Here is a 20,781-nt window from a genome sequence, read left to right on the forward strand (position 1 = left end):
TCCCCATTTTAGCTATGTAAAAAAGGCATAGAAAAAATAATATGGAAAATTCAAGCTGCATGTACATTTCCAAAGTTTAGTATTAGATAATGGAAAACCTCAGGACTCTGTACCAGCACGCACTAACTTCCACAGAACTAAAGAAGTAATGCAAGCAGGAATTCAGCACACACACGTCATTAGGGAATTTGCATACCTTGTAGGATAGTGAAGTTCTTGATGAGCTGGCCATGTTTAGAATCCACCAGCTTCATTTCTTCCATGATTACTGACAAATTGGCAATTTCAACATCTAACCTTGACCTCATCAAATCCTGTTGCACCTTGAGAGATGCAGAGTCTATGCGAATATTGGCTAGTGTGTTATGCATAAGAATCAATTCATCTGAGTGTTTACTTAAGGTGTCCGTACAAGTCGTCCTGACCTCATTGAGATCGCTCGTCAGTGTCCGTAGGTGATGAGCAGTGTAGCTGATGTTGCTGATGATATTGACTATATCAGTTTCAAAGACCTGGAACCTTTCTTCTAGATGGCTGAATTTGACAGCAGTTCTGTTTTCATCTCCTTTATGCTGTTCCTGGAGATCCTTTAGACTTTGTTCATTGGCTTGGGCAATTGTGGTGATATTCTCCATCTGCCCACTGAAGGAGCTGAGCTGATTGTTCATGTCTTCAAGTGTATCATTGTTGGCTTTTGCCATTGCTGAGTTGTTGGCAGCCAAAGCCTGCAAATTGTGTACTTTCTCCTTAAGCCAGTCAGTATCTTTCCGGGCCTGAAGGATAACCTGCTGCAGATTTTGAAAGTCATTCTTGATTCTTACAATAGCTGAGTTTGTATCTTCCATTGACTTCTGTAAGATACTGATAAGATTTCTTTGCTGTATTTGAGTCAGGTTTAAGTTGTTAAGGCTCATGATGACCATGTTATGAGAATGCTCTTGGCTTTGCAAATTTGCTTGTATATTACTTGTGTCTTGTTGGAGATTGTTGATATAGCCAGTATATGCCTGGAGAGTTTTATTGACACTGATGATCATGAAAGAGTTACTGTCTAAGGCACTTTTCATTTGGTTCTGTCTATCATCTAATAAATCTCCAGACTCTTGCAGCTTCTCCAGTGTGTCTTTGTTTCTGCTAGTTTTCTCTGCAATGTCATGAAGCTGCTGACGAAGAGCCAGAATGTCAGATCTGAAGCTGGACAGTTCAGTGTTAGTATTTAAGGCTTTTTGTCCAGCTTGGTCATCTGTTGTACAGGGAAAAAAAAAAAAAAAAAAAAAAAAAAAAAAAAAAAAAAGGAGCGGCTTTAAACACAGTTTTTTTTTAAACACAGTACAAAACAGCACAGTGTATTTTAAGAACAGTCAGGTTGTCAAACTGTTCAGTAGAACTTTTATGCTATCTTTTCCAGAAAAGAAAAACTACTAAGCAAAGTTCTGCCTCTAGACAGAGAAAAAAAGCGAAAAGGAGTTGATGGAGACCTTGTGTCTTGCTGAGGAGAACAAAATGGTGATTCTGTCATCATGAATGGGAAAAAATATGGTTAGAAACTCATGACTATATGCAATCAAGAATGTTGTGCTCTGAATGAAAACTGAATGGGAGACAGAATTTAAATCATTAAACAGGTATCAGGAAGTGTAGGTTTTGAAGTTACAACTGGATTTTGCTGAAAGCTCAGAAGTTTATTTTAACTGTTCACGTTTTCCTCTTTCTTTTCATTGCATCACCTTCATTGTGATTTAGGACATATAGTTCTGATTTTAAAAATCTTTGGTTTATCTTTAAGTAAGTTCCCATACTTATTTTAAAGCAATCTGGGTTAGAGACAAAAACTTTGCCATCAGGCTACTTCAGATATGTCAACATAAGATATATCTCTGGTTTTCTCTCTAATACATTACTATTGCTTTTAATGACATTTATTTTGACATTATTGTTTCCTCATGTTCTGAGTTTGAGGAAGGAAAACCTTTAATTTTTGAGAAACATCTCTGCCTGGGCTTATATTGCCCTATGGAATACTTCTGGAAGCTTGTCCAAGTATGATAAAGCATTTGAGATTGCACAGCCTATCATCCAGGACATAGAAACCAAGGAAGTAAGCAGTCAACACTTGCTTCAGGGAAGACTCCCTTGCTTGACCTCAATCACTTCACTATCCTGCTCACAGTCCATATATTTTCATCCTCGTCTACATGTAGCTATATTTATGAATTAGACAGTCTGAAGACCATAATTTCAGATTATGCCAAGAGAGAGCAATATGGTTTTCATAAATTACAGTGAATACAGCTGTGTATGGTGCTTTTGTCTGCTTTTTGTCTGGCGTGATTAAATGAGTCATGATGGCAAATGTCATATGATGGCTTGTGAGACTTCAGTCTGAAGTGTTTATGGAGTCTTTTGCGGATGGACATCTTCCTGAGCACAGTTCCTCTCCCTGACACTTCTTTCATCTCCAGATCTTCTCAGCTCTGACTCTATGTTTACCTCTTGGCTGTAGCTCAAATTATATTGTGTTCCTCACTCAGCTCCAACAACTGCCAGGTCCACATGCAGCTAATCCCTGAAGGCCTGTCTTCCATTCACCACACTTTTTTATCCTGGCCTTACAGCACCTCTCTTACTTTTATGTCTCCTACTCAAACTGCTCCAGGGCTTTACTAACTTTCTCCATGGCAAGTCCACTTAAATGGAAACTGATTATCCTGAGCATCCAGCCAGCAGTGTGTAAAAATATGTGGCCATGAAAGAAGCAAAGGTGCTCCAAGTAATGAAAATTTAATCAGCATAATATAATAACCCAAATAGAATCCCAAAGGTTGCATGAGCAACCTTTACAGAAGTAAAGTGTAACAATTACTTCTGTAGATGTGTCAGTAAAAGAACATATCACTGAATTACATCATGTCTTTGAACTAAATGTAGTGTGCAAATATTTTAGAAGCCAGCTATTTTGAGGGAAAAAAGTTGTAAAGATTTACAATCAAGCTGCAAGCAAGGAAGTTTTCCTAGAAATACATGTCTCAATATATGGTTTAGAAAACTAGTCAAAATTGATTTTTTTTTTAACATCTTCCTGAAAATGGAGAACTTTGATGGTACTTGGGAGACCTAAACATGTCTTATGTCCTGTATTCCTTGAGATGATCAAGAAACAATTTATGGAAGTAATACACTTGCCTAAGACATAAGAATTTTGAATAGCTGATTATTTGTGTACCTTGTAATGTGGTCTTCAGTTTTGAATCTTAATTGCTAAAACAGCATCAAAATGACTGGGTGACAGGTGCTCATTTTATGTAGAAGCCTTTGTGCTGTAGAACAACTACTGTTATGTTTTAGATCTCTACCTCAGAGAAGATTCTCTGAAAGACAACATTTAAGTGTCTGTTTATTTAAGTATAAATGTTTTCAGAGTGATTTCAGTGGAACTGTACATTTTTAAGTATTCTTAAAATGCTTGCCTAAGTAGAGCTGATCTGGACTATTTTTAAGTACTTTCCCAAGTACTTGAGAAACTGGAATGGAAGTGCTGTATCTTGTCATAAGCAGAGATTTTCCAGACAAATTTCCTGCCTCAATCTGCCAGGAGAACACCCCAGGTCCATAATACAAAGGGGCTTTGCTTGTGTGTAGATTACCTAATTTCTTCAGATCACTCTCCACTTCTGTGAGCTTTTCTGTGTATCTTCTGTGGGATGTTTCCAGGCCACCTGTCACATTGTCCATTTTTTCTACAACTAGGGGAGAGAGAACAGTGTGTTATGAAAAGAAGAAAAGGGAAATTATGAAAAAAGACAATAAAGCAAACAAAACCCCACACCATTACCACCAAACAATAAAAAAAGAAAACACCTTATAATTGCCTTGCTTGCCATTACACACTGCTGTTGCTTTGTGAAATGTTGGAAGGATGAGCTCCTATTTGCTGGTGGACCCAGAATTCTTCTACTTCTTCAGTCTGACAGCAGTCCCTAATGATTTTTTTTTGCCCATGAGAAATCTCTCTCCTGAATGAGGAAATGCCTCTTTGTGGGTTTTTCTCACAAAGTCCTTTTCTTTTAACAATATTTCCATGCTTCAAGCATAGTTCTGTGTGGCAAAGGAAAATGGATTGCTAAAGGCTCAGATGTGTGAAAGAAGACTTCATTTAATTTTGCTATGAGCCATTTCTCCTTAAAAAGATTTTTTTTTCTTGTGCCTTTTCATCATTAAAATTTGCCACCTGGATAGCAAACTTAGAACTGATAGTAACTATTAAATGTTTTGGGGGGGTTAAACATATTGATAATGGCACAGATCACTCAAAACAGTCTTGAAATGATTCTGCCTCATTAAGATTGAAAGGCTGGTCATTCAGGAAGTGCAGATTTATGACTGATGTGTGCTTTATTTTGTAATGCCTGAGTATTTTTCTTGTCACTGAGACACTCAATTATTTGATGAAGTTAATATGGGAATGGAAAAAGCAGAACAACAAAAAAACAGCCCGGGGTGGCTTCCAGTGGCAAAAATGTGAAACGCTTGCAAGGTTAGAGGTAGCCTACAGCTTTCACACTAGACTTTGTCTAATAGCCTTTTGCAGTCAAGCCACAACCAGGGGTAGAAATTGCTTCTCATAATGAGATTATGTAGTCCTTTTGCTACACTGGGAACAGAATGGGTCTGTAACAACCCTGAGAGAGGCTACACAAGTTATTGTGCCAACTCCTTTTTCAAACAGAAGAAATAAAGTGTTTCCCATGTTTTGAGGTTCTGTAAACCTGTGTGGAGTAGGGGTACCTCTTAACTCTTTCTGTCTGTGAAATGATCTGCAGCTAGGAAAGAGTCTCATAAAAATTGTTGTTATGTAAAGATTTGAGTTTTCACAAGAAGTGAAATTTAGGAATCTTTTGCTGCTCATGAGTGACCACATGAATCCCAGACTTTTAAAGTGTAGTCCATCAGTTGCTCCTTCTTTATTAATGTTTGCATTTGTTTTTCTGATTCTGGGTACCACTGTTACACTGGAGGCTTTTACTGCTTCCCCCAAACATGGGAAAAACAGACCAAGACTATTTGATGGAACATCACTGAGGACTTAAAACAGAAAAATCTCAGAAGCTTCAGAGAGCCCATACACCCTTTATTGAATTACCTGCCTGCTCCTTTCTAGGCTGCTAACAACCCAGTAAAACAGAGACTTTACTATGTGTGCAGTCAGTCAGAGTGTGGCTTTCTGTATTCAAGATGATGACAGATTGCTTGCTAAACACCAGACCCAGGCTACAATAAAAGCTTTGCTTTTTCAGAGGGACAGTTGCTCAATATCTTCTGCTTTAGAAAGCATTTTTCTCCCCAGCATAGCACTAATTTTTCACTGGTTCTTCTGCCCATTAAGGTTGTCAAAATGCTATATGCCATTTTTCCTAAATGAAACCAGAGTTGATTCTCTGTTTATCCTGCCCTGCTGTCTTCCAGGCTGGAGCCCAGATCAACAAAGGTTCTTCAGCTACTTCTGACACTCCACTGATGCATGTATACGCCTATGCATCACATGCAGAGAGAGTGAGGACTTGGCTTTTCCTTCTGGCTCTAGGCAGCTCCTTGTTCAGTCTGTGGTGTTCTCCTTTGTCAACAGATAGTCATTGCCAGGGCATGGCTCACTCTGGGCACTTAGAGGGACCTTATGAAATCATCTGTATTTAAAAAGCAGGCCTAATTCAATTTCTGCTGAACCTGTGCCTTGACTAGCAATGCCACATCACCTACGGTTCTTGTTAATTCAGTTTTTGTATAATATTCAACTGTTTCCTCAGTTATGCAACACACCTGGAGTTGGCAAATGAATATATATTATCAGTCATTAAAAGAAAAATGTAATTTCTTCCTTTTGATGTCCAAATGAATGCTAGTTTGTACTTCAGATCCGAAGTTTGTAAAACTAAACTATCATGTAACAAGTATGTTTTCATGGTTGTATGAAATCGAACATTGGAAGCTTGAGTTAAAATATAACCTTGAAGAATCCAAAGCAAATATAAACAAAACAGTAGTAGTCCTATCAATAAGTAGTTGTCTGGCAGTTAAATGAAACGGAACAGAAGTAATTATACAACAGCATATGGTATTTTCACTGTTCAAAGTGAAAAAAAACCCCAAACCACCGAACTCCAGCAGCAGAAACAAACCTGGTCTCTGCAAACCTGACTGCAAGGTTAGCTCAAGGGCTAAGCTGCCATCCCATGGATAAACCAGTGCATGTATTTGCTTTATATTGGGGTGGGATCTTAGCCTCCATGGTCAAATAAATTATGGGTTTGGGGAACTTGATCCCCTGCCCAAACTCCTTCCCAAAGCAAGTTGTAGCTTATTTGCTTTTCTTGCTATTGCCCTGCAAGTGAAAAGGATGAATTTGGGAGAGAGTGAGTAGCAAGAGGCCAGAGTTGAGTTTTGTTGCTCTTGATATATAAGAGGTCTTATGGACCAATGTCCTGTTATTGGAAATGTCTTTCCTTCCCTGGTAGTAGCTGCCACCACCACCTCTGGATGGAGCCTTCAGTGGTAGATGAGCATATGGAACACTCTCAGGAGTGGAAGTCAGTGTCTAGTAAGTGCCCCAGACTTGAACAGCCACTTTCCACCTTCTCCACAAAAAGGCAAACAGGCAGATCAGCTGTAATATCCCACACAAAAAGTTATTCTGCTGCTCCCAACAATCTGCCCACTCTTGAAAAGGCAAAGCTCTACTTTTGGTTAACTTCACCTTAATTCACAGCTTGGTCTGTCTGCATTGTCATCTCATTTTCTGACAAAAACACAGTGGAAAATGTGGCAAAGGTCCTCTAAAGGAAGGCCAGATTTCAAATAGTTGCTGACCAGAACAGTGCAAACTGACTGCATCTAAGCCACTATGACAAAATGTGCCATTTCACCAGGATGTGTTGGCCCCAGGTAATGGCAGACAAACTATGTCTGAGAGACAGATAAATGAAGCAGATTAAAGTCATGGTGGGCATTACTCAAGAAACTTAGAAACAAGGATTGACTAGAGAATAAAAACTACCAGAAATTCAAGCTGCAAGCATTCCCGTATTGGAATGAGCCACAGGAAGATAATTCATCTTCAATAAACTAATCTGACACCAGCTGGTGCCAGAAAAATTATAACTTTGTATTTTTCATTTAATTTAATAAAGTATGTGCAAAAATTGCAGATGGCTTTATTAGCATTTTAAACAACAATTTATCAATTGTAATCTCAAAGCAGAAGAATACTAAGCTTGCCTTGTTATTCCTTCATGTTTTTTTCCCTTGTTATTCATTCATGTTTTGGTCTCAGGGTTCTCCAACATACTATGTAATTTTTACCACTAGTTTGGAGGTTTATTCTGTGTTGACTTTGCCTCCCATTGAGTTACTTTTTTGCTTGCTATATTTAATCCACTGATTAGTAGTTTTAACGTTTTAAATCACAAAGGATATTTAAATGCGACATAGGAAATTAAAGTTTTAAAAGTAGTTTTGGGCTTTATAAACATAAGTGTGGGAGGCAAATTTAATGGAAACTTAGCTAAGAGACTGAAAAATCCCTGATGCCAGCAAAATTCCTTCTTTCAGTGTAATATTGCAGTAAAAAAGAGAAGCCAAATTCTAATACAGAGAGGAGAATTAAAGAACAATATACTTTTATTCAGAATTTTGGTCTTCCTTTAAGGCCTAATCCCTTTTCAACAATCAAAACTATTGCAGTAATTAATTTGAATATGTACTGTCAGCCAGGGTTTTATTTAACTTATGTTTTCCCTGCAAATTAGCATGTAGGTACCCGGAAGACAAAGCTCTTAAACTGCAGGTGCAAAGGGCAGAATTATTGTATCATTTGCTGCTTGGTGTTACAGAAGTTACTTGGATTCAAAAAGACTTTTGTCTCTCTGCCTCTTTTCCTTGGCATTCAAATGTTGCAATCACCAAGTCTGTGAGCAGTGGAGCAGTGGTCACCAAAATGTCTTAGGGTCTGTGAGCAAGATATTCATTATCCACCTTCCTACAATCCCTTTGACATTTATTTTTGGAAGAGGGAATTCTTTTGTCCTTGTCCTGGATAGCTGTGATTTGGTACTGCTGTGACAGAAAAACTCATCCCTGATGAGTGACTGCTCATTCAAAGAAGGAAGTTTAGAAATGAGTGAAGCAAAATTTGAGCCTCAAGAATAGAGCAAAGCCTGGGGAAAAGATGGTGCGAAGGGCCCCCATAGAGAAAGAAGCTTGAAAATTAGATTGAAATGAGGAGGAAAAACTCCTTCTCCCAAAGTCTCCTGGACAGTTTCCTTATTGCTACAGCTTCCTCTACACATGCAAATAATTTGCCAAAGCAAGATAAAGAGCAGTATTCTCTCCAACTTGATATGCTGCATCTGATGTTGAGTGAGGGCTGAGTCTTCTGGGAAGCCCCAGAACTGAAAGTCTTATATAAAACTCTTGAAGGAAATTCTGCTAAATCCCAGTCATTTAGTGCCTGGGTTAAATCTGGAAAGATCCCATTCTCATTTGATGTAAGCAGATCTCTGCAGGTTTATATCTGGAGGCAAAAGGCCTCCCCTAATCCATTTGACCAAATGATCTTATATTTATAGATCAAGAATATGTTTTTGAATCTTGCAAGGCTTTTTGTCCCTCAAAATCTGACTTCCAGAGACCACTTACTTCAAGAGATGTATTCACATATATGTACTGCATTTTTTTACATTTGATGTGAAATTGCCACCTTCTGTCTGCTTTATCATGAAACAAGCTTACCTAAGTCTCTCTATCTGTTCCTCACATTCTCTCTATTCCCTGGATAAATCTTCCACCTAAACAAAACAGTTTTAATTTTCTCCCACTCGAAACTCTGCCAAATCCCCTTAAATAATTATTTATCCTTTCTATTTCTACAATTTCCTTTTCTTTCCCTGGCAAAGGACCAGAGGTGATGTCAGCTCTGCTATGAGTGCAGCTGTTGGCAGCACAGGATGCACTGCATGCTAATCACATGAATATTTACTCAGCTCCTTGGAGGGGTTTTGAAGCTAGTCTCAAAGCCATACTCAGACAGGTAGTTTAGAACTAGCTTGGTTTCTCTGCAACAAGCTGTGATGCCCTGTTATAATGCTCACAATGATGTTGTTCACTTTCCTTTTCATGCCAGAAATTCACATCTTACTTATTTAACTTATTATAGCTGTAGCTGCACCATAAGCAGGTATTTACATCAAAACATTTTTATAAATGCCTAAGTGGCTACAGTTAATTTGTGATAAGAATTTATGGGAATTTTAAGCCATGTTTCCCAATGTGCCCAACCAATGACTTGCACAAATTAAATTCTCTCCATTCCTGGGTTGTTCAACTACCAAAATCTTTGAAATTACTGTTAAAACCATCTAAATGTCTTTGTTAATTACAATTATTGTGGACAATACACTGGCACCTCATGGTTTAATTTTTCTTCTTCCAGATATTTCAAAGTAATATTGATACTACATTTTCTTCCTGTGATAAATATTATATTAGTAAGATATTGCTGTCTGTTGCACAAGTTACACAGCTTTGCCTCTTCCAGTACTCCTTCTTGGTGGAGGAATGATTATTTTGTTTTAACTTTCAAATGTCTAATCTGGTTTTAAAATGCCATAGTTATTTGAAAGCAAAATTCTAAGGTTGCAGTTTGATGTTATGTACATACGAAAAAGCCAACATTGTCCAAGTACTGATATTTAGGCTAAAATGTGACAAATTCCTAGCTAGTAAGTGACAACGTGTTTGGACACTTGTCTGAAATGTTGCTCTCAATGCATACATACCTTTGTATCCCAGAATGGCTACTGTGATTGTTAACAGGGCACATAAAATGTATAATAAAATGATGGAGAACTTCAGTGCCCAGTTATTTTTACACTTGGTACATTGACTCCCCTCCTGAATACCTGCAACAGAAGATTTAAAGAAATTTAAAGCAATTGCAAAGAACACATTGCTGGGTTTGTCTCCCCATCTCCTTCCCTCTATTTTCTGAAGAGCAAATTATTTGTCTCAGCAGATGATGTTTACATATGGTGCCTATTTGCCTATGCTGCCAGGATAAAAAAATCATGGTGGTTAGAATATCTGTTCAGTGAAACAATCACTTTGGGATTTTAGCATGTGTAAGAGAAGTAGGTTCTGCTTCACTGGACAACCTCTGGCTTTCCTGAGAGGTGGCTGTTTTCTGATTGTGCTAACAAGACTGTGGTGAGTTTTTGAAATAAAACCTTTATTAGCATGTCCTCTGTCAGGCATCACACTGCAGCAGCTCTTTCTTAGCATTTGGTATCCCTATGGGGGCAATAGGACACAACAAATGTTCTGGCAGAAAAAACCCACAGAAAAAAAAGAACATTGTGAAAAACTGGTAGGAGTAGTTCTGCTTTGTAACAATCACCACAGATAGTTGCCATGCAAACACTTTCTTTCCAGAATGAGAGAGACTTCTTGCATATTTTTAGGGGGTTTTGGAGGACACTATTTTCACAGAAAAAAAAGGGGTGCTTTACTGGTACAGCAATCCATTCATCCACAGAAAAAGTGCTGGTGAATTTCTCTTTGTGGACAAGCTTAAGAAAAACTGCCTCAAACTGCTGAAAGAAAACTAAATTTAAACTTTTTTCCAGAACAGCTTGATATCTTTGAGTCTATTAGGGAAGCACTTTTCCTCTGTTAGGGAAGCACTTTTCCTCTTTTGTGCTCCTTGGAAATAGCTCAAGAGTGTTGGGAGCATGGATTATTAATCAGAAGCACAAATGTGTAAAAACCTGAAAACTGGACTGATGTGCTGGAAGAAACAGACAGGGTTTATCTGTCTTTCTAAGGTGTGTTAAGCAGGCCAGGATTAACGTAACTTTCTGTGTCTGTCAGAAAATGCATTTCTTTGATATTTCACTCTATTTGTGTACTATTAGGGGAGTCCCACAGGAAAGCTTTAAGCTCTAATAAATTCTATGTACCAGATTACTTAACTAATCAAAACTTGCTCTGTAGCTTTTTATGAGTAACTTATATTTCCCCTGAGGCCTAACACACAGATGATTTTACTTTTCCAAACACATGACCTTCTGCAGAGTGGTTTTTTATTTTTCATTTTTTTTAAGAGAAAAGCACAGGCCACTTCCCCCTGGGTTCAAGAAGGATGGGTGACCAACATAATGAGTTAAGTCAACTGCATTTCTCTCGCCAATGACATTTTCCAATGGCTTCCTGTAACCTAAGATACTTGAAGAAGGAAGGATTACCATATTGGAGCAACTGAAGAAGAGGATTTATACTAAGTTTATTTGACAAGGCATTTTTTTCAATCCTCTCTGCACATATACTCACTGTGGGTAAGGCAGAAATGCATTCTTTTCAGGTCTTTTCCACCTTATATTACATCATCACATGTTTTTTCTAAATTTTTCAGGTGTGACATCACATTCTGTTGCCATGTGATGAAAGTGATGTCATAGATTTGGGTTCCTTGTGGTTTAGGCATAAGACCAACTGGGAACATCTGGTTCTTTTTTAAAGAACGTTATGGGAAAATGAGACAAAGGCTTGTAAGCATAAACTCAAGAACAGAAATTCCAGAGAGTAAAGGCTTCTCTTCTGCCTGTGGGATGGGAAGGGATGGAGCTGGCACAGAGACAGGCAGTGGCATAGCCCATTTATTGGTGACTTGGATTTGGAAGGGTGGTAACTCCTGCACCACAAAAAAAAAAAAAAAAAAGGTGAAGGGTCCATAATTCAGTAGTCAAGTTTGCTTATGGATCCTGATGCATGGGCTGACTTGCTTTCTTTGGTTTGCAGTCTCAAGGAGTTTGCTGGTGAGGAAGCTTGTTAACTGCTGAAAAAGCAGGAAAGGGAAAGTGCAGTTTTCTAAAGGTTTGCAACAGGTATTTGGAGACTGAAATGATTTCAAAGTGGGAACTTTGTGGTGTCTGGGGCACCACCATATTGTTGGTCTTAGCCAGTACTAATGGGCTCATTGAGCCCCTGTGCTCTAAATGCAGGGTTCCTTCTCACTGAAGGATTTAAAATTCATATCCCGATTTGGTTGTCTTTGAATGTCCCACATATCCAAAAATAAGCTCGGGGCAAAAATCACATCACATTCACTTTCTAAATACACAGACAAACAGAAAGCTTGATCTTCCTTATTTTAATGTTAATTGAAGCAGGCCTAGATCCTTATCTGGGAAAAATGATAGACTGCAGAGGTACAAAACCCAGAGAAAGGCAGAAATAAAAACAAAGCCTTTGGCAGCAAATGCACAATGAAAAGTTTCACTTGATAAGTGTCTCATAGTAAGATTACTCATTTTATGACATGACCTGCTTTCTGTCACTGTACTCCGGCTTCCTGGGTAGTGTAACGAGCTGAAACTTCACCGATGTCACTGGATGTATTGCAGCTCAGCATCAAGCATCATGTATGTTCCCGTGCTTCATAGGGATCTAGTTTCACTTGTCTCAACCCTCTCTACCCCTGGTTCAATAAAACAGCACTTTGGCTTTTTGGAACTTTTTGTTTCAGTGTATTTCAAACTGACATCAGAGCAGCACCCCAACAAAAGCCAGACCTCTCCATCCTTTCACAGTCCAGCATGGTTGGTATCAATAACACGGGCACATCATACTAAAACCATCATACAGGCTGGAGTGATTCCATTAACTAGCTGGCCTGGAATTATGTACTGCATTCCTTACTGGGGCTTTCAGCCTGTCAGCCTAAAACTTCTGATTGCAAATGAACCCCTGCTACCCTCATCTAACATGACCCAGGTCCAGGGCTGGAGTGAAAAGCCAGGAAGCTCTAACAGGCTCCTTTGTTTTCTTTTACCTGGGATACAGTAAAATCTTTCAAAGCAATTATATTTGCTCTTTAATATAAACATGTAGTGCTTAACTGTGCTGCTAGTAACATGAGACTTTTTAGTTTACTAAACATATAAAAACTACTACAAAAATACCAAAGATATAGGTACCCCTTGATGTCTTTCTGAGCAATTAAATACATCAGGCTATATGCAAAAGCCATGAATGCAACCCTCTCTGTATAGAGACGAACTACAGTATAATCAGAGCTCCCCAGATTCCCCAGCACACACCCTGACTTCAGCTTGCCCTGTCTTTCTTCCCCACTACCTCTCTTAAGGATCATGCCCAAATAAGATTGCTCTGATATAGGAGATGAATTTAGTTCATGTCGTGAGGACACAGTTTATTTGAGTTGTTTTCAAAACATATGATAGCCAAAATATTAAGCAACAACAAATGGGAGATAATTAAAAATGCTTACTGTGATTACACAAAACCCATCAGGTTGGCATAAAATCATACAGGTTTACCACAAAAGCTGTGAGTTGAGGCATGAAGGAGCCTATGCTCAGGCTTTAATTTGGCAGAATTTCCCCAATTTTATCCACTAGACTGCTTGCTGTTATGACTGACATAAAATGCAGAATTCTTCCAGGAGATGTATCACATTTCATCTAGAAAGCTGTAGACTAAATGGAAAGGGAAAGACCCTACACACGCATCCCACTGACAGAACAAATGGAAAACCTGCAAAAGGGCATTCTTGGCCGAAGTCAGCTCTTCCCCATTTGTTAATGATGTTCGTAGTGCAGCACACTCCTCTCTGTGTCCTGTACACGTGTTTTCAATGTTGGTCTGCTCCCAGACTTTTGTCACTGACTTCCAAACCCAGGGAGCTGGGGTCACTTCCGCATGACATGCATTTCTCACTGCTGATTTGATCAATGTTTAATAAATATCAGATGGGACACAATGTGCCTCATTTCACTGGACATTCGCTTTTTTCCATTCCTTTCCCTGACTTATTTTAATAAGAGCTCTGGTTTTTCTGCCTCACTGTTGGGAAGACATCTGGCCAAACAGACAGCAACCTAGTACAAAGAGATCCTGCTGGCTCACATGCTTTGGGGACCCCCTTCTCTACAAACCAAAATGCTCACAAAAAAATATGCAAGTGAGACATCCCCCTGTTACCAGGCTTTGTAGTATTTGTTTTTATAGCATTGCATTCCAGTGACTGAAGACTTTGTTCTCATGCAGGGGGTATACATCTGCAGATTCCTTTTGGGCTCTAAGAAGAGGTTTTGCTGAAGGAGAACCTGAGTTTTATTTGTTTGGGGATTTTTGTTGTTGTTGTTGTTGTTGTTGTTGTTGTTGTTGTGTTCCATGGGAAACACTACATGCATGTTGTATTTAATGGGAGACTAAATAGCTTTGCTGTTTGTAACCACCTTACAAAATGCCTGACTCCTCAACTGTATTTCATCTCAGGAGCACATCTTTGAACACTGGAATAAGACATGCACACACTTTTTTTTTTTTTTTCCCTCTGAATAATTCTTTTATAAGTGTTTGCCTCTGCTTTTTGTTGGCTCTGGCTGCAGGATCATAGGTGGCCTCATAATATTTCTGCTAGCAAATCAATTTTAACAAAGATACAAGGTTTCCTTCATAACCATGACAAGAAATAAGAATAATCATGATAAGATAAGGAAATGTAGTGCAGGAAATGAAAATACATTAGTTTGGAGGGGTTTTCCCCAGTGTGATTCACTGAAAAGCAATAACATCCCCTGAATTTCAAAAGGAAGACTACAAGCCTAGTTTTCAGCCTTAAAATGATTGTTTTCTCAAAGCTAATGTTTTCAAAACAGCAGTGGATCTATTACCTATATTTAAAGGGACCTGAGCAAACTATAAACATCCAAGTCAGACGTCCTACCCTGGAAGATGCCACTGCCCCTGATAGGGAGACAGAAATGACACAATCTTTGAGTTCCCTTCCAACATGAACCATTCTGTGACTCAATGTGTAACTAGGAGTCAAACACTGAGAGGCAATTAATGTTACTGAGTTGCAACAAACTCCCAGTGGTGTCTATCTCACTAGCAAAAGTAGGTGATCACATGAGGAATTCATCTCTAGGTTTAAATATCCAAATGTTTTGAAAAACCTGGCTGTAAGTGCTTAAGGTCAGGCACCCAAGTGTAAAATGGTAGCTGCTTACTAATATGCATGACTAGCAATCATGAAAGTAAGTTTGTCTCATAGGACAGAGAGGATTTTAAAGTTCAGGAATATAAGTGGTTTTCATATATACATATACACAAACACATTTATGTTCAAATATACGGAAAAATATGTGTGTGTTTTGTTTTTTTTTTTACAGAGAAGCTTTGGTAATGACAAAACTCCAGAACACAATATCAGTGCACTAAGAAAAAGCAGGCAACAGCATCTTTGACAACAATAACTTTGTATAGGTTTGAGATTACTGGATCCAGACAGACACAAAATTCACAGTGAGATTTTTGTCTTCTCATTTGTATTGTGTCACAGGTTATTAGTCTACTCCTCATGAAAACAATTCCCAAGATCCTTCAGGAATGATTTTGTTGCTGTGAGCAAAACTGGTGATTCAATGGTCCCATATGCTGGCCTACTTCAGAAATTGTTCTTTATAATGGCAAAAATTGAAACTGCTTCATGCCTTTTAAAATTATTGTTTTGAGATAAAACTATTTCTTCAGTTTAGAGTCTACTCTAACACGTAAAAGCTGTAACTTGAACTACACGTAAACAGATGCCCTACATATTTCCTAGCTAATGTGTAAAGGTCCACACCTCCTCCTGTTCCACAGTTTGGGCAAGCTCTGTCTCCACAATGGCAATGGTCCTGCTCACTCAAATAGTGCAGTGCTGGCTTGTGGGCAGGTGGATTGCAACAGCCTCCTTAACTTAATCATCAGATTTTTACAATGCCATTGGAAAAAATATTTAGCACAAACATGCTGTCATTTGTTCCAGAATTTGCTAGTTTTGCTTCTAGTTTTTTAGTCAAATAGGCATAAAGGCAAGCATGCTTGCTTTGAAAAAGTTTCTGGTTATTTATTAGGAAGCAATTAAAGCAGCTAAACTTGAAATCTAAGCAGTGGGTATGTACCCACCTAACTCATGCCAGTTTTCCTATGCCAAGTGGAAAATCATGAAGCATGGCAGGAAGACACAGGCTGAAACAACCACTCTGTATTTCAAGTAAACACTGCAAGACACAGAGCTTCTTTCTTCCAAAATGAATAAATAAATGGACCCAACCCAAACCACTCCATCTCCACAGGTTTCTATAGTGCTCAGCATAATCCAATTGCCCTGTTACAGCGCTGGCAGCTTACGTCAATAACCTTTGGTGAGAAGAAAACACACCTCATAAGCCCAGTGTGAGAATTTGTGGTATCAGTTCCTGTGATTTTATCCTGAACTTCACAGCTGAGATTTCTTATTCACCTGGTGGCCCTTTCTTTCCAAGTACAAGGTTGGGGCAATCCCTGGTATCAGTATAGGTTAGAGCATGAACAAATCAAGAGCAGCACTGCCAAGGACTTAGGGATGCTGGTGCACAAAAGCTGGACATGGGTTGGCAATGTGCCAAACACATCCTGGGCTGCCTCAAAAGCATGTGGCCAGCAGTGGAGGGAGGCAATTCTGCCCCTCTATTCTGCTCTTGTGACACCCCACCTGTGTATAGTTCTGGGGTCCCCAGCACAGGATAAGAAATGGACTTGTTGGTGTGGGTTCATAGGACGAACATGAAGATGATTAGAAGGGCTGGAGCACCTCTTCTATGAAGACAGGATGACAGAGTTGGGACTGTTCAACCTGGGGAAGAGAAGGCTCCAAAGGAACTTTATTGTGGCCTTTCAGTACTTAAAGGGGGTGGATAAGAAAGATAAGGACAAGATTTTTAGCAGGCCTCTTGTGATAGAATAAGAGGAAATGGCTTTAAACCAAAAGAAGGTAGATTCAGATTAAATAAAAAGAAGATTTTTACAATTAATGTGGTGAAACAGGAACAGGTTGCTCAGAAAGGTGGTAGATAATCCCTGGTAACATTCAAGGTCGGGGTGAACAGGGCTCTGAGTAAACTGATCTTGATGAAGATGTCCTTGATCACTGAAGAGCATTTGGACTAGGTAACTAACTTTAAGGGTCCCTTGCAACCCAAACTGTTCTATGATTCTTACAGCTGTGTAATTATGTGGGACTTCCAGCTTGCATTCTAGGAGAACAACAGATTCCTTGACTCTTAAAAAATGTAAGTGGGGAGGAGTTGTTCATTAAGGCTTAAGAAAATCAAACAGTCCACCAGGACTTTCATAATCCCACCTCTGCAGAGCTGCTCTCAACACTGAGGGGGCAATGCTGGGGCTGGGGCTGGCACGGCTCACCCTGTTCCCATATCCCCTGAAGTGGAAGAGGTGCACTTTGTCCCAAAAGCCCAGGGTACTTCACTAAATATGAGGGATTTCCTTTTCTGGGACACCTTGGGAAAACCCAGCCCTTGATGATCTGCACACTGCAGCCCAGAGCTCTGCACAAAGGGGCCATCAAACAAATTCTCCTCCACACACCAGACTGAGCCTGTTGGAGGCAGTGGCCACTTCCCATAAATCAGAATCCCACATCTGACATAATAAAGAGTCTCAAAGGGCCAACACTATTATCTCTGGAAAGCTTTCAGCCTAAGAAATACTTTATTCTATGTAATGTACACAAACCCTTTCATTAAAGGAGGGGAGAACCCTCATTTTCAGCCTGACCATCATCTCTCACTTATTTATATAACCCAGCCAGCATTTTCTCTCTGGCTTTGTTCTTCTTTGCAGCAGTCCAGAGAATCACAATGAATTGTCAGAAATCCTAATTATACACTTCAACAACCACCACCATTTAATTATATAGTATTACCAAACAATGTCCTACTGTGATTAAACACTAAATATTTTAATTGAAAGGATACAAAAAGCCCAACCACAACACAGGGTAAGCAGAGACTGCTGAGTATCTGAACTGTATGTTAGGCAAATATTACAAACAGAGCTGAAGAACCAGTGTGGTAAATTTTATGAAAAATCACGGATTTACAATAGCTTAAGGTCCAGCCATAACAATGTGGTAAGAATATCACACCAGCAGAGGGTCCAGCATCCCATAGGCTATTGGATTTAAAGACAAACTCAAACCAGAACAAACATATCTATTTAAAAGCTGGTGCTTTTAAATAGCTGTTTGGAATAAGAGAGATGCGTCTGTCCTCAGTTACTGAAAATCAAGTAACAAATCACTCAGCCCATGTTTTTGGAACAGAACCTAAAAATCTAATTAGGCTGTTCAAATGATGAGAGAAAAACTAGAACCGTTAAAAGAAGATAGAAATTATGCATGAATTAAAGACCTGTTCAATGACAGGCAAGACAGCCATGACACATTACAATAAAGAGCCTCTCTCAAACTCTGTCTCAATACAAAAGCATTTAGACTGACTTGCAAGAAGAAATATAGCCATATCTATAGGGAGATCAAAGTCAGATTTTTATAAAACAGTTTCCTAAGACAACCTGAAGATATTCCATTCAATTATTTAAATAAAACCAGAGGTAACAAAGCATTAGCAAAGTCAAGGAAGGGATCTGTCCTTCAGAGTTGTGCCAGATGGCAAAGTAATGCCATTTTTGTCAAAGTCCAGGCCTTCCATTCTGAAATAAATATGCTTCCTAATGAAACATAGATCCTAATTAAGATTATATAATTTGATGACTAATGTACATGATTTTCCACCTTAATTCAATTTACATTCAACTGAAAGGATGAAAAGAGGTAACACACCCAAAATGTATATTTTCCCTAAGATTCTCTAATTTTATAACACAGTATCTAGGTGTTAGTGACCCTAGTAGTGGTGCTAAATGGTAGGCAGAAAAGGTGGTTAACTCCATGCTTTGTGGCTTTTGATACATTTCTTGAAGAGGGCAACATGATCCTCTCCATGGCTGTGAGTTTTGTAGGTGCCAAAACCACGGCAGTGCCACCTGTGCTGCAGGTTCACTCACCAAGGACATGATGAAGTCATCCAGGGCACAGATGAAAAACTATGCTCTCCACAGAAAGCTTTTACCTGTTCTTTTACCAGTTCTGCAACTTTTAAATTTAAAGGCAATGGTAAAACATATTGGATCACTGTTTTAAAGAACAAGAAACAATGGAAATTTCAGCCATGCACAATAAAGCAACATTTCTGTATCTGCTGATGTTGCCACAAATGCTATTCCATTTAACTACAGAAATTAAAATTTTTATGTGCCTTCACAAGTTAAGTGGAAGTATTTGGCAGCCATCTGTTCCATGTAAGTTTCTGTGCACACATGCACCCCTGACATGGCTGAGGCAGGTCATTCATTTAAGAGCATTGTAAAATACCATGTGTTACAACAAAGTGTGCTTTTAAACTCTTGTAGCTCATATGAATCTAAACCAATTTTCACTCAGCAGTCAGAAGCACAACCAGCATGGCCTTCTCATCTGGATTTTTTCTCTCATCTACTACCCATTGTGTGGAACCAAACAAAATAGTTCCAACCACATTTGATAGCGTAAAAACTGTATTTATGTTTTATTGTTAGGGAAAAATACTGAGATACTTTTGAAGAGGTTTTTAGCAGGAAAAGAATTGTTGCCTGAGACTGAACAAGTATACCCAACTTCATGCCGAAAATCAAACCTGCAGATGTATCTGTAACTACAGGTTTTGTTATGTTCCAGCTGAAATGCTGCAATAAATGCAGCAGAACTTCATTAGCAGAACTGAAAAAAAATTAACCAAGATCTGATGCCTCAAATTAATATATATACCTTTATACAGTCTTCTCTGGATTTAGTGGTAATGGTCCTGTTGCCTTCATTAAGAACCAGTCTAATATAAAAATTATTTCTTTTCCAAATGAAAAGGCTCTCTGAGGACACTATTTGGAATTTAAAAGATTAAAGTGCGTGAAAAAAGAAGAGGTGAGAGTGTTTCTATCCATGTTGGGTACTTAGCAGTTACTTAGACCTCTTATTTGGAAGGTGACCCCAATAATGAAGAGGACCTTAAGGAAGAATGCAGCAGGACCTCAAAAAAAAAGTGAGTTCAGAAAACATTAGATATAAAGAAGCCTGCTCTACTCTTTTAATTATGCAAATTGCCACTTCTGATTAGCCTTTTCCCTGTGATATCAAGAATGCTTGGCTGAGATACCAATACTGAACTGAGAAGAAAGGATCCCCATAGGCACTTCACTGAACATAGCTCATGGTCACAGATCCACTGGCTGTAAATTCATTCCTAATCTCCTGAGGCTACATATTCAACTACAGGAGAGAAATTATGCCTAGGTATAAGTGCTGTTCCTCTGGAAATGTGCTGCCTTACTCCCCTCAGCTGAATTGAGACTCAGCATTAAATCACCTCTAAAGGAGAGGAGCTGTCAGGGCCTGGATTTATTTTCCACCTCACTGCCCTTCTAAAACCACTTTCTAAAGGTAAGGCTTTTTCTACAGAAATATTGCAGGCTTGATGGCAGACACAATAAATCCTGTTTCTACCCTCCAACATAATCAGCCTTTCCCTCTGCCTCCTTTTCCAGAATCTTATCTTTTCAAGGTGGAAGTTTTCCTCTGTGAAGCTGGATCTCTAGGTTAAGGAATGGTTATGTCCCACTGCAGCTTCCATCTTGCACTTTTCTCATTCTGTTCTTCCCTTTTCCTCCTCTCCCATCTCCTTGTGTCCTGTAGCATCTCTGACTTCTAAGGTCTCCCTAACCCTGGCTCGTTCACACCTCACTAGCGTCCAATTTCCTGGATAAAAAGCAGACTTACAATGAATTCCTCAG

At 39.0% G+C, this 20,781-nt stretch overlaps 1 protein-coding gene across 1 annotated transcript in view; it reads right to left on the bottom strand.

Moving 5' to 3' along the window:
• Nucleotides 1–20,781, bottom strand: part of COLEC12 (collectin subfamily member 12) — a 93,715-nt gene that overhangs the window by 7,385 nt on the left and 65,549 nt on the right. The window contains exons 3-5 of the mRNA XM_021551511.2: nucleotides 9,828–9,950; nucleotides 3,645–3,743; nucleotides 197–1,243 (exon numbers count right to left, since the gene is read on the bottom strand). Of these exons, the coding sequence (XP_021407186.1) occupies nucleotides 197–1,243; nucleotides 3,645–3,743; nucleotides 9,828–9,950 (1,269 nt within the window). The remainder of the gene's footprint in view (nucleotides 1–196; nucleotides 1,244–3,644; nucleotides 3,744–9,827; nucleotides 9,951–20,781) is intronic.

The sequence above is a fragment of the Lonchura striata genome, chromosome 1 (genome assembly GCF_046129695.1).
Source record: "Lonchura striata isolate bLonStr1 chromosome 1, bLonStr1.mat, whole genome shotgun sequence".
NCBI classification, from domain to species: domain Eukaryota; kingdom Metazoa; phylum Chordata; class Aves; order Passeriformes; family Estrildidae; genus Lonchura; species Lonchura striata.